General features: G+C 45.8%; 2 protein-coding genes across 2 annotated transcripts; both read right to left on the reverse strand.

Annotated features, from left to right (window-relative positions):
* Positions 1-506: 506 nt before the first annotated feature.
* Positions 507-3243, reverse strand: LOC127302851 (LIM domain-containing protein PLIM2b). The gene is made up of 7 exons (XM_051333535.2): positions 3103-3243; positions 2940-3024; positions 1930-2087; positions 1753-1852; positions 1645-1667; positions 1180-1269; positions 507-953 (listed from the first exon to the last, which is right to left on the reverse strand). Exons 2-7 carry the CDS (start codon positions 2944-2946, stop codon positions 684-686), a joined length of 648 nt encoding a protein of 215 aa, XP_051189495.1. The 5' UTR covers positions 2947-3024; positions 3103-3243; the 3' UTR covers positions 507-683.
* LOC127302849 (folylpolyglutamate synthase) lies at positions 3221-9063 on the reverse strand. The gene is made up of 16 exons (XM_051333519.2): positions 8782-9063; positions 8554-8681; positions 8400-8465; positions 7815-7924; positions 7549-7609; positions 7291-7374; positions 6810-6866; positions 6293-6353; positions 6158-6204; positions 5932-6009; positions 5647-5811; positions 5214-5465; positions 5052-5130; positions 4483-4638; positions 4278-4387; positions 3221-3605 (listed from the first exon to the last, which is right to left on the reverse strand). The coding sequence occupies exons 1-16, from the start codon at positions 9038-9040 to the stop codon at positions 3546-3548; spliced, it is 1773 nt and encodes a 590-aa protein (XP_051189479.1). The 5' UTR covers positions 9041-9063; the 3' UTR covers positions 3221-3545.
* Between the last annotated feature and the right edge of the window lie 6450 nt (positions 9064-15513).

The following is a 15513-nucleotide window of genomic DNA, read 5'->3' on the forward strand; positions in this document are numbered from 1 at the left end:
AAAACGCCAGTTGCTGTTGGTGACGGAGGACCGTCAGGCGGAGGAGGAAAAGCTTCTCCGTCCACGATTCCAGCAGGGCGGTCTGGATGTGAAGATGGCGGCGGCGCCGCCGTCGACCCCACCATCAGAAAGTGCGAGGTTGGGGCATCGGGAACGAGGGAGGGGAGGGCGGCGGCTGGGGGAGAGGGACGTTCGGCGGCGGCCGAGGAGATGGAGGTGCGGCGGCGTCCGGGGAGAGGGAGGTGCGGCGGCGGGAGGGCGGGGACGGGGGAGCGACTGGGACTCTGACTGGCTTCGACCGAAGGGCATCTCGCGGGCGGTAGCGGGCTGAGCGGGCTTTCAGCGGGCCGAGCGGGTTTTACCGCTCCATCCTGCACATACTTAGCGGGGCGGGATGCGACGCCGCGCGGGCGTTATTTTGCGGGGCGGGCTAGCGGACTGGCGGGATATCCCGCCCCGCTTGAAACCTGAAAGATACAGAACTTCCCCGCAAAAAGAAAGAGAGATACAGAATCCAGGATTGCAATAGCCAAGACGAAAAGACGTGTACCATCACTGCGTGTCTCGATGAGATGAAACAAAAAAAGATGGACAGCAACAGCAATACACAAGAGTAACAGCAACATGGGGACTGGGGAACATCAACGTGTAGGTTCATGTAACTGTTCACGTGTAAGTTCTTCTTAAGAGTGCTCCTGATCCGCTACGGCTTCCGGCGCCTGCTCCTCCAGCGACACCTCTTCCTTGGTGGCCTCCGGTTCGTCGTTGTTCTTGGCCGAGGCGGCAGGCTTGAGCAAGTTGTCGTAGCTGCCCGTCTCCTTGAACAGCTGCCAGAAGTGGTGCTGGCAGTACAGGATCCCGTTGAGGGACGCGTAGGAGGCGGTCGTCAGGAGGCAGCCGCCGTGGGCGCACTTGAAGCAGGTCTTGTGGTAGGGCTCGCCCTCCAAGGTCATCTGCAAATGGATTTTGGAATTGTCAGACATGCTTTCTATCGCATCTGGAAATCAAGGAAAATAATACATGCATGTGGTAATTTCATCAACAACTGGAATGGTACGTACACACATTGCATATGCATTCTATTGGTACTCGAGTTTTGTTAGTCAAAAGTAGGAATATGAACAAGTCAATCAATTGCCCTTCCCACTGCTTGATAGTTGGAGAAAGGGAATTGTTTACCTTCTCCAATGGGTACACAGTCTTCTTGCAGGCAGCACACTTGTCCTGAGTTCCACAGAACACAGAAGATAACTTGTTTGGTACCTTAGACTGTAGAACATAAAAAAAAACGATTTATGATCTGCAATCTGTGACAAATTCGGGAAGCATGGTCTTGCTTATTGTACTGCATGAAACATTTAAGCAATAGCAAGGATAACCTATCAGGCAACAATATACATTACAGGTACCAGGAAGCCCATTTTTTCATAATCTTTTCACCACAAATATAAGCGTGGCCCACAGAATATCTAGAAAAACCACTCCTCTTCCAAAATATAATACATCTTTGGACTTCCATTTTATGCGTTTAAACTGAACTACCAAAACTTCTTATATTTTAGGAAGGCAGGAGTACTTTTATAGAGAAAAGGCTAAAAAACTATGAAGATTAATTGAATAAAATAGATGGCGAGAATGCAGTACCTGCTCATTGTTTGCCTTGGCACCTGAAAAAAAAACAAGTATACTGTAATGAGATTCCTGTTGCGATTGCAAAAACAACAGAGGAAGAACGATGCGGGACAAACTTACATGTGGGGAAGTTTTTGTTGAAGGTGCCTGTTTCCTTGAAAAGCTGCTCAAAATGGGTCTTGCAGTAAAGAACTCCATCCATGGAGGAGTAGCTGCACATCTGTAAGTTCAAATCATAGAGCAATGGGTGTGAGAAACTGATGAATCTGAGTGTGAACATCGACGAGAGGGCATTACCGAAAGGGTGCCTTTGCAATGGCTACATTTGAAGCAGGACTTGTGGTAGGGAATGCTATCCACGGTAAGGAGGTCAATGAAATGAACGGTCTTGTCACAAGCCTTGCACTTGTCCTGTGTGCCAGAGAATGTCATCTTGATATTCTTGGGGGTAAAGCCTAGCAAAATATGCCACTCAGTTGCTATTAAGAGTTGTCTGGCGCAAGCCTTCTAATGCTCTCAAGATCACCTGTCTTCGGCTCTCGATCTGCAACCAAATAGAAGCAGATGAAAGCCAAAGAGGGTGCGATCAAGACGCACTCGAAGGCTTTAAATGCAATGCCTGAAACCGGATTTGGGAGAGGCAGAAGGTTCGGGATACGAAAAAAAGGCTAGGCACCAGCACCAAGCCAGAGGAAAAGGTCAGAGATGTGAATGGATATGCCACGTCATAATGCTAACTTTGGAGATTACTCCTCGCATGGTTCTAAAATTTGTGGTTATTCTCCAATACAAAGTGTTCAGCTATATTTAGCTTCCAATGATAACTACTGTAATTACTAACAATAGTCTTAGACATCTGCAGAAGTCTCACGAAATTAAAAGGTGGTGTTATCTGCAGAAGACACCTGCTCATTGTTTCTTGGAGGAAGAAACTGATCAATCTATTCTTAGTGCACCCAAAAGGACCCACATGCATTCTTGACACACTCACAAAATACATGCTCATTTACAACATAGATGATGAATATTAAATAACGTGCACTTCAATATACAATGAATAAAAGCAACGACCTTGTTTGGCCTTGAAGTGTGACCTTGAACACAAGCAGCTTTTCACAAACAATGGAAGGATGAAACGAGAAGCTTATATAACAAATTTAAGGCACAAGAACAAAATTGGCTCCTGGAACAATCTAAACAGCTTAAACTGCTAGTAACTATAGTAGTCTATGAACTGGGAAACAGGAGAAACAATGTTGAAACAACCACGTAGAATTCACATTATGTACCTACTTTTGATCTCTCACCTGACATGAAATCCCTGTTTCCTCAGATCGACGAGTCCGGCAATCAGGATTACCTTTAATCTAGCTTCAGTGCCAAGAATTTGTTCTGCAAAAGAGTGACCTGTCAGTCCTGCTTCAGTGAAAAGTAACACTATGATGATTGATGGATGTGCAGGATAACTACCTGAAAATTTGTCAATCTATTTCTCTATCTTCCAACAAGGGATGCCAATATGAAGGGTATTCAGAATTGCCACAACACTTTTGAAAAATAAATAGGTTGGATTTTTTGTCATTCCAAGTTTGAAAAATGGCAAGGTTCATATCATTTCCTGTTTGTACATTCCAAAATTGGGTGACAACAACTCAACATGTGAACAAAAGTAGGCTACAGTGGCATACAATTGCCTAAGACAGAAACACAAAATGAAGCAGTACAACATGTTTGCACTAGTCCATATCTAAGAAGACCCTTCAAGTATCCCATTCAGATGTCAATTATAAATAACGATAGGCTTCAGTGTATGATGCTGTAGTAAGCAGACACTTCAGTCTGAACTATGTATTCCAACTAAATTTACTTCTTGAGCAATTTTTTAAGACACCACCAACGAGCTGCAGGGAGAATCAGGTCTTGATCAATCTTAAGACATCACCAACAAGATGCAGGGAGCCAGTAACCAAGACCTGATTCAAAGTACAAACAAATGTATAAGTCTTGAGTAGGAAAGCAGTTGCAACTTGCAGAAGAAGAAATATAATAAGCATAACAAATATCCTTAGTCATGGATTACCAGAATAGAAAAAATATAAAGCAAACCAAAGCATAAAGTGGAAAGTGGAAAGACATATCATGGAATAGCAGAGCCAGAGGAAACAAGCAAACAAATGAACGTGAATTGAAAAGGTGGAAGAATTATACTCACTCCTTCCAAATCTGTAAGGCCCACACGTATTTATAGGTCCTCAATTTGACCAACAAAAAAGATTTATATGCCACACAAAATGTACCTAGAAACTTCTTTAGAATGAGAACCCAGTGATATATGTTGTGGCATATCACACACATTTCATTGGTCAAATTGAGAATCTAAAAATACGAGGGGGGCTTATAAATTTGGAAGGACGGAGTATATGACAAAAAAGACATAATGATTTAAAAGGTACTCCCTCTGTCCAATATTAGGTGTCGTTGATTTAGTACAGTATGTAATAACTATGGATCCTACAATTCCCACAGGAGGGTAGCAAGTTATGGATGGCAGGATGGGTGAAATATTCAAAGTCACATGATATGATGTAGTACTGCTATGAAGCATTTCAGAGAACATTACTGAAAAAAATATCCAAAGTTTTCACCTGGCATGAAGTAGATTGGTTTTCTCGAGAAGTTTTCCTTAGCCATTTAATTGCCGATGGAAGGGATTCAAAAACTAAACTAGTCCCGCTTGAGCTTGGGCCATTTAGACCTGCATCGTTCCCATTCGAGTGCATCAATCATCCACAATTCAATGGTCATCTTGACAGTATAACTCAGAACTGAGTGTGATGAATTCTAGAATACCTTTCTCTCCATGAAGTAGGTTCTCCCAAACCGTTTGGAGCGACAATTGCCATGACAAATCAATCTGCTCTCGCCCTGAAGGTGGTGATGCATGGGAACCAACCTTGGCGTACTGCGATTGGTTTGGCACAAATAAGGCCTGATCAAAGTGAAGGCCTGTGCAGAATAACTGATCATTACAGAAGAGCAATGAAATGGTCTACAATACAAATAGTCAAATGTATTATTAATTTTGAACTTAAAAAATGCAAGCGGCATAAGAGTCCTCAACTGGATGCTGGTTCATTCAACCATTCAAGCCATTAACGAAATGCATAACACGAAAATGAACAACTTATGTTTGAGATGAAATGCAGGCACTCTACCCAGTTAATTAATTCCAAGATAACAAATGCAAGGCTGTTTAGCCGTAACTAAAACAATTGTTCTAGTAGAAGCCGGAAATCGAAGCGAACAATTGTTCTAGGAGAAATTTGTTTCCTCCAAACATGATGAGTAACTACAAAATGAAATCATTACATTGTTCAAGATCATTATCAACACATCAACAGAGAATTCGATTGGCATACCTTTTTGAGCACATGTATCTAGAAGACGTGGAAGCAATCTCTGAGGATCTCTTACAGACATGCAATTGAACAGGAGAATCTAGAAGGATCAAGAGAATGTGAATAAGAGATAGAGTCAATTTAATTTAAACCGAAAGGCTACCACTGCAAGGGATAACATACCTTCTTAGAATTGCCGCTACTGCGAGGCTGCTCTAAAGGACCTGGTTGTGTTATATCCTTTTCTGTAACATGGGTAAACCACTTTGCGCATATTTCCATACTTTCTGGGCTATGTGCCCCATCCAAATAGAAAACTAGGGGACATCTGGTATCCTTATATTCTGAGTTCACTTGTGGATCCGGGACAATCTGTGCTCTGCCGTGCAGACAAGCAATTGATAGCCCTTTTATGAACTGATCTGGCAAGGTACCCTGCACTCCATAGTAAAATTATAACTGATCCTAACATTCGTTTTGTGGAAATAGATAGTACTCCTTCCAACCCAAATTAATTGACACAACTCAAGAGTAAACTTGTACTGGACATAGTATATGGCTGCACCCAATTAATTTGGGCCCGAGGGAGTAGTACAAGACAGTTTGGAGTACTTACATGATCTTTGACATGTATTCTGTCCAAATGTCCTTGCCTCTCAAGCCAGGTATTAGCCAGTGCAACTGCAAGGCCTGCATTCATGTATTGGTGCTCACCATGCAGTCCAAGAGGTTGATCTTCTAATTGTCGTGGGTCCAAAGGTGGGACTACTCGGATAGAAACCTTTAATAGATAAAGTTTCATAAATTAAAAACTGGACCAATTTCTAGTGAAGTTCATTAAAACTAGAGTGCGCGAGGCAAGGTGGCGACCAAAAAAAGTGTAGCACGGAGTATAACATACACCCAATTCAGAAGCTCTCTGCTTCAGTACAGACATTGCCTCTGCTGGTTGTGGAACTGTATAGGCTGGAATTCCTTTCTGTGTTCACGAATAAAGCCAGGCGGGAACAAAACGACAGTCAAATTTAGTTACAGCTGTTGTCAGCTGAATGATATTGGAGCAAAGCAAACATGGTACGCTTTTCTAACAACTATTTTGAAGGAAAAAAAATAGGTCGAAAAGAAACCTTCAATATTCCAGCCTTCTCCCTAGCAATTTCTCCAAGTGTATTTCCTGCGCATGGACCACACAACAAGCAAGCATGCATGACACAAGTTCACATGGGTGCAAAGGTATATCTTCTTTCAGTTTCATGACTAACCAAGAATTTCCATGTGATCATATCCAAGGGAAGATATCCCACAAACTACAGGGGCTTTCACCTGCAATTTTTCAATTTTCACATGTTATGCTCCTAAGTCTTTTAAAGTCAAGATGTTGGCGATGAACTTGGTGGGCTGAAGTTGAAAGAGACATAAGTTCAGAATGCACCCCAAACAGATTCTAAATAGCTTAGAGATTTAGTAGGTAGCTAGATGAACGAACTATGGTACAGTCACTCTACCATAGTTTGCACCTGTGATCTCAGCCCAGCCTTTATGCCACTAAAGTATAAACACAGACACTTAGTATCCAAATCAGAACGTCAAGATGGCATTGTTGTGTTAAAAAAAAGATGACATTGCGTAAAAAGAAGGGTCAAGATGACATATTTATATCAAAAGGACAACTTATGCTGGTGCATGAGCTTACTTTTTGATTGCCAATTATGTCATACAAACACTTCCATACAAATGTGCATTATTTGAATACAAAATGGTAATAGAAATGTCACACACCACATTCGTTGCATCGTATTTCCCTCCCAAACCCACTTCGAGCACAGCTACATCCACCTGCTTAAACACACACAATGAGTAGGTTATATAAAAGCATCACATATGCAGCCCTGATAATTGAGAAGTACACCACATGCTCATCTACCTAAACAATAACGATGCTTCTAAATAAACTTACCCACCCTTTCATAGTTCAAATTACCATGCATATCACATATCTGCCAGTAGCATAGGCTGCAGATAATTCGAGTGAAGCTGATAACAAAATTTACTATGGAGGTGGGCAGTGGCAGACTGTTAGATTGAATGAAGATAAGCGCCTTTTCTTTCATAAACGTACAGATTAATCTGATATAGAATGAGTGCACGTCCACAGTTATCTACTTTTTAGATCTGTGAAAATCTTCAAAATCAACACACAAGAAAAAACCGACACAAGAGTGAAAGGTTATCGATAGTGAAGTATTCACAGAGTATTAACCTGCTCATCAGAAAAAATCTTGAATGCTAACAGTGCAAGGAACCTAAAGTATGCTGGCATTGGAATATCATCACCAGTCTTGACCTGGAAGATAAACAAAATTCACCACATCAATGGGTGTTTTAGGGAAATCATTAAGTATATACTACTACGTACATAGAAGGAAATGATGCAGATTCCAGAAGTGTTTATTTCAGTCTCACTTCAAAGTGATGCAGCCGCAATGCCACCATATGAAACAAAACAGGTGACATTTACCTTCAATTTGTTCCAACACCACCAGAAATACCTAATAAACTTTTCTTCTGAAATGTCCAGCCTATAACCTCACCAGAAAGAAAATACAATAGGTAAGCACAATGATGCATAGTGATAGGACGAATTAAATAAGTTCAATCAACTGAACAGCAGAAATCTCCTCGAGTCTAAAATAGGGTAAGATAGCATTATGATAAGCAAATAAATAGTTTCATTCAAAAATAAATAAATAAACAAATGCAGCAGCATAGCGAAGAGAAAAGTACCCATCAAGCCGAAACCGCTCACGGACATCAATCAAGTGCGGAGAGGTGAACAGTCCAGTGCGGAAACCACATGACCGAAGGATTGACTCAGCAAATGTGCATGTCGAACCCTAACAGATAGAAAAAGGTCATAGCTGTCAACACCAGCTCTGCTGCAAATATCTTCTTTGCAAGAATATCACAAAGGATTTGACTCAGAAAGTGTTGTTCTGTTTACATTGGTCAGATATTGCTAAGTCACAACTATTATTAGAAACTAAAAAAACATTATACACATTCCAAAAACTACAGGCACTAAACTTCAGTAATAATCAAAGGCCTCAGGAAAAGGCACCACTCCCCATTTCTCGCCAAACGAACCCGCACATGAAGACAAAAGGAATTCCAATGTTCCATGTGGAAATGAAGTTGAAATGGAAACAGCGGCTAAATTGCTCCATCCTGTTGTGATTATCAGTTTATCACTGAGCTTGGTAGCCGATAAATATGTTACTGAAACCGCACGCTTAACTCATATCCAAATAAGTTCAGATGGGTGTAATGCAGCACTAGTATCCCTGAGACAGCGCCCAGCTGCACACTCACCTTCCCTTTGGTCCCCGCGACGTGAACCACCTTCAGCCGCGCGATCGGTTCCTCTAGCTCTAGTATCTGGCGGAACAACCAACCCCGAATTAGGAACAACTAAGCAAACCACAGACCAATCGAACAGTCACCGTCGCAGCAACAGCAACAGCACCTGGAGGTACTTGGCCATGAGCTCCCACTGGTTGCCGCGGTTGCCGGTGTCCGCGCGCACCTTCTGCGTGATGAGCGACGAGAGGCACCGAAGCACCTCCTCGTACTCCGCCGACCCCGTCGCCACACCTGCGCCCACCCACCACGCACGAAGGAATCATTCGCCACACCCAAACGCTGCTGCAGAGAGAAGGTCCCGGTTTCGTTTCGGTTCGGTTCGCGAGCTTACCTGCGTGTGCGGCGCCGGCCATGGCGCGGGGGAGGGGGAGGGGGAGCGGGCGGACGGGGCTGGGGGCGAGCGGGTGGGGAGGCGGGGAGCGGAGGGAGAGGAGGCGGCGGAGGTGGGCGAGGCGAGGGGGCGGCATGGCGAGGGAGGAGGAGGAGGCGCGCACTGGTAGTTTGGTGGCGGTGCTGGTGGTGGTGGTGGTCGGAGAGGCGGAGCGCTTGGGTGGTGCGGGTCGTGGGCTCGCGCCGCCGCTCGCGCGCATCGCTCGCTCACCAATCGTGTGATGTGGAGCGCTCAGCTTGTTTTATCGTTGCTTTGTGTTGGGGTTCTAGGCTAGCCGTATGCGGGAGAGACGGGCCTCGTATCTCTGTATTTTATTGGGCTTTACGGGTTACGAGGCAGGTTGGCCTGTTTGCAGTTTGGAGCGTTCTGCCGCGAGCAATAACAGTAGAGCTTTTTTTTTTTTTTTGCGATCTAACGGTAGAGCCTTCTGCTTCCTATAAAACATGCCATATTACGGAAACTCAAAACTGATATGTACTATAAAGAAGTATTTCGAAATTTTAAGAAATTTATAAATAAATTTGCATATGGAGGGATACATTTTGTGTGCGGACATAAAGTTTCACATAAAACCGGTACTTTTTATCTTTTTACACTCGCATAAAACATGTCAGTTTTTGTTGAAACAACTTTATGTAACCTGTGAAGATATATACGAGATTTTTCCTTTTATTTTTTTGAAATTTCTATATATATATATATATATATATATATATAATGTATTTCAAATAAAGGGACCATGTTTGCCATATTATCGTATAGTTAACTCTATAGCTAATATGTACAACAATTAGTTATAAGAGTGTATTATCTTATGAAACAATGGCATAAAGTGACTAGGAGCACGTAGAGCTAGCTCTTGCATGAGAGTTCACCTCTCTTTTTTCCCTTCTTTCTGTCTCATCCAATTTATAAATATATTATTTTTTATCCTTATAGACTACTTAAATTATCTTATTGTACTTGCTCTTATGATAGCAGCTTGGCCCGTTATTATTGTTCAAGCGGCAAGCCGACAACGGTATGTTCAAAAACAAGTTGAGCATTTTTTTCTTTGAAAAAACTTTTAGTTCAACTGGCTGAACAAGCGGCTGGTCTTGGTCTTCTCCACCGCACATTTCTTCCCATAGTAGTCTCCTCTTTAACCCCTGCAAATCGCACGGATTATTTCGCCCCTCTAGCTGATGTTGCTCGTTGGGGCAGCTCCTCACCACCCCACCCTTGGAGTTCCTCCGCTCGCCGGCCCTCGCTCCTCCATGCGTAGCCCGCCACACCCTTCTGCTCTGATGTCGTCGGCGTGTGCTCGTGCGGGCTAGTGGTATCTGATCCCGAGTAAGCTTGATTCTGTTTGGGAGTAGAAGGGGCAAGGTGTACTCGTGGGAGGTTGTGAAATCCAAGCGGAACTGGGGGGTGCCCCTCTGTATTGCATCAGGGCGAGGGTACACGCGAAGCAGGCTTGGTATTTGCTTCGGTTGCCAAGCCGCAATACCAAGCACATCTAAATGGTGGAATTCGGGCATCCAAATACCAAACGGAAAATTCCAAGCTGGATATCATACATCCAAATGCAGAGTATAGTTTTTTCTCATGTTGTTCTTGCTCATAGTCAGCTTGTTCTTCCAGTAGTTCATCTAATTCGTGTGCATCCAGGCTCGAGGTGCAAACGCGGAGGAGAAGGATCGGATTGCTTTTCCACTAATGCTACTATGGTCCATCTTGTAAAGTGTCAGGGATATGTTAGAATTTTCTTTCTTTACGGCCCTCTCTATATTTGTAACCCCTCCGATGCTAAACTCAAGATGTTTACGGGGCTCTTCATTGTTCAAAAAAAAGGAAAATTAATATACTGGATCATACTATCTCATGTTGTCCTTTTGTACGTCGATGTCTCGTTCATCATCTATCCTTCAAATCTTTTAGGATTCATGCTTATTTGACAATAAGCCTCTTAAACTATATGCAATCCATATCATGAGGTCCTTTCAAATTTGCATAACACAAGTACACAAACCTTCCTCTGATCTCCTGATTGCCAACTATGTACCTATAGATCATAGTTTAAAATAACTCTTTGACATTTTCAGAAGGTAAGAAAGGCTATAGCATACCTATCGTGCTAATTCATTTAGGGTTCTTTCAAACATAAGGAAAATTCAGTCTCATATTGCCAAAAAAGGAGGAAAACTATGATTCAAACATTATTAAAGCTACAACTCATACAACTATTCAACGCAAATAAGTGTTCAACTATTTAAATCACAAGTTTTATCGAATAAGATTGAACAGAAATTAAAAAAACATGAAATAATAATAATAATAATAATAATAATAATAATAATAATAATAATAATAATAATAATAAACATGAGGAAGAAGGGGAGGAGGAGATAATTCATAAAATATGAAGTACATGAGCTAAATTACAGGCTAATTAGGTGTTAAATAGTGTTATAGCCCAGATAGCATATTTATAAATGGCATAGTCGATTCACCATATCCTTGTGGACGAAACACCTATATGGTTGCTGGAGAAATTGAATAGTTTGATCCGGGCTTTCTTCTGGGTAGGCAAAAAGGAGGTGCTTGCTGGGCAGTGTCTAGTTGTCTAGGAGAACATATGTAAGCCGATGTGTTTTGTGAAAGCTACTATTAAGAGTTGCTGCTACTCACTCTTTGCACTTGGACACACACACTCTCAACTCAAATTGAAAGTGGACACAAGTAGCTTGGTGCAGCTCTAGACTGCTACATTTTTCTCTCTCTATTGCTTCACATAGGGTGCCTCTTATATAGAGGTTTTTAGGTCGGTGCTACAGTGACCGACCTAGTACAGTAACTAACCTGCTACAGTGACCGACCTGCTACAGTGGCCGACCTGCTACAGTGGCCGACCAAGTACAGCTAATGTCTAGATGGCGTTTTGCTGCTACAAGCAAAACCCAAACTGAACTAGTGCTGCTAGCTTAACTACTAAGCAACTACAAGATTATTTCCAACAATCACCCCCCTAATCTTGTCATCTTCTTCCTCGTCTTCATCTTGAGACGCGCACTTGGCTGCTTGATCCGCACATACCGGCCGCACGCACAACACGCTCCAACGCGCACAACGCCGCAGGCCTTCAACAGATCACCAACGCTCTCTGACGCACGACAAGCTGGGCACTCCTGCCACGGCCACGCACAACCTAGACGCGCACGAACACGCTGGTCGTCGACACCGCACGAAGTCACAACCTAGTACAACGACGGCTCGCAGTCGACGTTGGCGAGAAACGCCTTCTCCTTCCTGGGCTCGGGGCAGTCACGGGAAAAGTGGCCGCGAACGCCACAGTTCCAGCACTTGCCGCGCCGTCCCCTCGCGCCTGAGTCCACGCTGCTCCTGATGTCGTTGTGGTTGTGGCCACGGCCGTGCTGACGTCGTCGTGCCTCCCATTGAGCGGCCGTGAGCAGCAGCTGGTCGCCACGACGCTCTCCGCCAACAGCCGCCTTGCGCCGCTCCGTCCGCTCCTGGAACGCCTTGAGACGCCCGAGCACGTCGTCGAAGCAGATGGTCTCGACGTCGCAGACCGCTCGATGCCGGCCACCGCCGCGAGCAGCGAGTCCGGAACGGTGTCGAGCAGCTTCTTCACCATCTGGGCGTCGCTCAGCGTCCCGCCGAGGCTTGCAAACTTGGTGGCCATGCAGCCGATCTTGCCAGCGTAGATGTCTAGCTCCTCGCCGTCCGCCATGATCAGCCGATCGAACTCGCCGCGGAGCGTCGACAGCCGAGCTGCCTTGACGCGATCCGCGCCGACGAACCGCGCCTTGAGGCACTCCCAGATCGCCGCCGCCATCTTCTTCGACGACACCTGCAGGAGAATGTCCTCCGAGAGCGCGCCGAGCAGGTATGCCCTCGCCCTCTTGTTCTTCTCCGGATCGACCGCCACCGTCGAGTCTTCCGGAACCACCGCCTCCCAGACGCCCTGCACGTCGAGGTTGGCCTCGACCTTGATCGCCCAGACAGTGTAGTTGTCGCGGGTGAGTATCGGACAGAAGAGCGGCATCGCGCTCCCCCCGGCGCCACCACCGTGCGGAACCAACGCCATCGCCGTGGCTCTGATACCAAATGAAAGCTACTATTAAGAGTTGCTGCTACTCACTCTTTGCACTTGGACACACACACTCTCAACTCAAATTGAAAGTGGACACAAGTAGCTTGGTGCAGCTCTAGACTGCTACATTTTTCTCTCTCTATTGCTTCACATAGGGTGCCTCTTATATAGAGGTTTTTAGGTCGGTGCTACAGTGACCGACCTAGTACAGTAACTAACCTGCTACAGTGACCGACCTGCTACAGTGGCCGACCTGCTACAGTGGCCGACCAAGTACAGCTAATGTCTAGATGGCGTTTTGCTGCTACAAGCAAAACCCAAACTGAACTAGTGCTGCTAGCTTAACTACTAAGCAACTACAAGATTATTTCCAACATTTTGGAGGGTTGAGGATCAAAAACCTCAAACTGCAAGGCCTGGCCCTGAGAGCCCGTTGGGCATGGTTGCAGCGCATAGACCCGGTTGGCCTTGGCAAGGGTTGAAACCTGCAATTGACAACGAAGTTGAGCAGGTTTTCCAGAGTTTTACTGAAATGAAAGTTGGAGAGGGGACAAAGGTGTTATTTTGGAAAGATAAATGGATTGACGGCCGCTCGGTGTTGGACATTGCTCTAGGGGTACACACCCTAGTGCCCACAAGACGTAAGAACACCAGATCAGTTGCTAACGCCCTTCTAAATCATTATTGTGTCTCGGATGTTTTGGGCAGCGTTGGTGAGGAGGTGGCGAGATAGTGTGTTATGCTATTGTTGGAGATCAGGAGATTGTCTCAGGATGGCACGTCACCTGATAGCTTCACCTGGACAGGAGCAAGATCAGGGATTTACTCGGCTAAAGACACCTATATTGTTGTGTCAAGGCGACTGTCGATTCGGCCTGCAAAAGCTCATTTGGGGATCGTTTGCACCTCTGAAATGCAGGTTGTTTTGTTGGCTGGCAGCAAGGAAGCGTCTATGCACGTCGGATCGCAGGTTTAGGCACGGTCTGCAGGATCAACCGAGCTCTTGCTTCACATGCTTACAGGAAGAAGACAATGTCGATCACATCATCTGCCCGTGCGTTTACGCGAGGCAAGTGCGACATAAGTGCTTGTAGACGGCCGGTCTAGAGTTGCAGGGGCCGCAGCAGGATAGTTCCCTGGTGGCTGCACACAAGAGAGCGGGTTAGTAGCAGGGATAGGAGGAAGTTTGACACTATGGTCATCTTGGTGGCGCGGTCACTTTGGAAGCAGAGGAATGCGCGAGTATTGGCCAACGTGCATGAGCAGCTAGGGGTGCTCCAACTGGTTGATCGCATTAGAGAGGAGTTTGCCCTTTGGGAGAGGGCTCGGAGTGGAGGGAGTGCTGTCATAGGGAGAGAGTAGGCTTAGAGGGCGTAGGTGTGGAGTTGGTTGAGGTGGTGTATGTGATTTTTGGTTGAGCTGCTCTTTTTTTGTTCGCAATTAAGACGATCTCTTGTATATGTGCTTTTCTACCTTCTATAAAGATAAGGTACATCTTTAATGTGCTCTTGAAAAAAATGGCATAGCCTTGGCAGGAGGTCTCTCAAAAGACTACAATCAAAATATAGCCGGCTTTTTGGGCATCTCCAACAGGGCGACGCATTTCAGAGGCTCAAACGGACGCGTTTGCATCGGCCAAAATGGTCGAAATCGTCCGCGCGTCCGTTTGCGGCGGGGGTGGTTCCAGCGGAACGACGCATAATTTTTTTTCCCATTCATAAAGTCATAGTTTACATTAATAAAAACATAAAAAGGCCATAAAGGCGTGGTAAACCTAGGTACTACCTACTGGTCGTCGTCGCTGACGAGGTCGATGAACTCCGGCGTCGGCCATGGAAGCTGGTACGACGGCGGTGGAGGAGGTAGGGTAGGCTGCGGCAATTGCGGCCAGGCCATCGCCGTGGTCGTACTCTACGCGCTCCACCTGCTCGTCCTCGTCCTCGTGATCATCCGCGTCCTCCTGATCGTTCTCCTCTTCTTCTGTGTTGATCTCGCGATCGAAGTACTCGAGGTCCCCGAGGTAGCCAGTGCGGCGGCGCGCGTCGAACTCCCACGTTCCGAACGAGATCCAGTTGTAGGAGTTGAGCGTGTACGCCGGATCTTGTTGGAGATCCGGCGGCAAGATCGCTCGGCGGCGGCGCACCTCGTCCCGGCACTCTCGGCCCTCGCGCGACACTGGGGGTACCGGCACGCGCCTGGAGTTGAGGTACCAGCCTCCTCTAGGCAGGTTTGCGTCCGACATGGCACCGGCCGGTTTTCCTTCGAAAGGCGGCGGCGCGCGAACTCGATGCGGACGTACCGCCCGATCCGTGGCTTCTTGCCGGACCGCGAGCCGCTAGCCTCGTGGTCGTTCTTGGTCTTGTGGAATGGCCATCATTTCTTCCCGATGGTGTCGGTCGGGTGGATAGTGTGGGCTCTGGCAATGGTGTGGTCGAGGAAAAGGGCGCCGACAGCGTCTCTTTAAGAGGCCCGGACGTCATCTCGCCTTCAATGTCCGGCCACTTCAACGCCGCCCAGGCACGCTTGCGGAAGCCGAGGTGCGCCATTAACGTGGCCTGGAAAGGCTGCAGCGCGCCACC

The sequence above is a fragment of the Lolium perenne genome, chromosome 1 (assembly GCF_019359855.2).
Source record: "Lolium perenne isolate Kyuss_39 chromosome 1, Kyuss_2.0, whole genome shotgun sequence".
Taxonomy (NCBI): domain Eukaryota; kingdom Viridiplantae; phylum Streptophyta; class Magnoliopsida; order Poales; family Poaceae; genus Lolium; species Lolium perenne.

What these genes read in the sequence shown, in the direction of transcription:
- LOC127302849 (XM_051333519.2), bottom strand. Translation starts at nt 9,040, where the DNA reads ATGCGCGCGAGCGGCGGCGCGAGCCCACGACCCGCACCACCCAAGCGC. An exon ending in AGAGAGCTTCTGAATTGGGT is followed by an intron (nt 5,812 to 5,931) that starts GTATGTTATACT and finishes TATCTATTAAAG; the next exon opens with GTTTCTATCCGAGTAGTCCC. An exon ending in AGATACATGTGCTCAAAAAG is followed by an intron (nt 4,639 to 5,051) that starts GTATGCCAATCG and finishes TATTCTGCACAG; the next exon opens with GCCTTCACTTTGATCAGGCC.
- LOC127302851 (XM_051333535.2), bottom strand. An exon ending in CCAAGGCAAACAATGAGCAG is followed by an intron (nt 1,270 to 1,644) that starts GTACTGCATTCT and finishes TATGTTCTACAG; the next exon opens with TCTAAGGTACCAAACAAGTT. An exon ending in CTGTGTACCCATTGGAGAAG is followed by an intron (nt 954 to 1,179) that starts GTAAACAATTCC and finishes ATCCATTTGCAG; the next exon opens with ATGACCTTGGAGGGCGAGCC.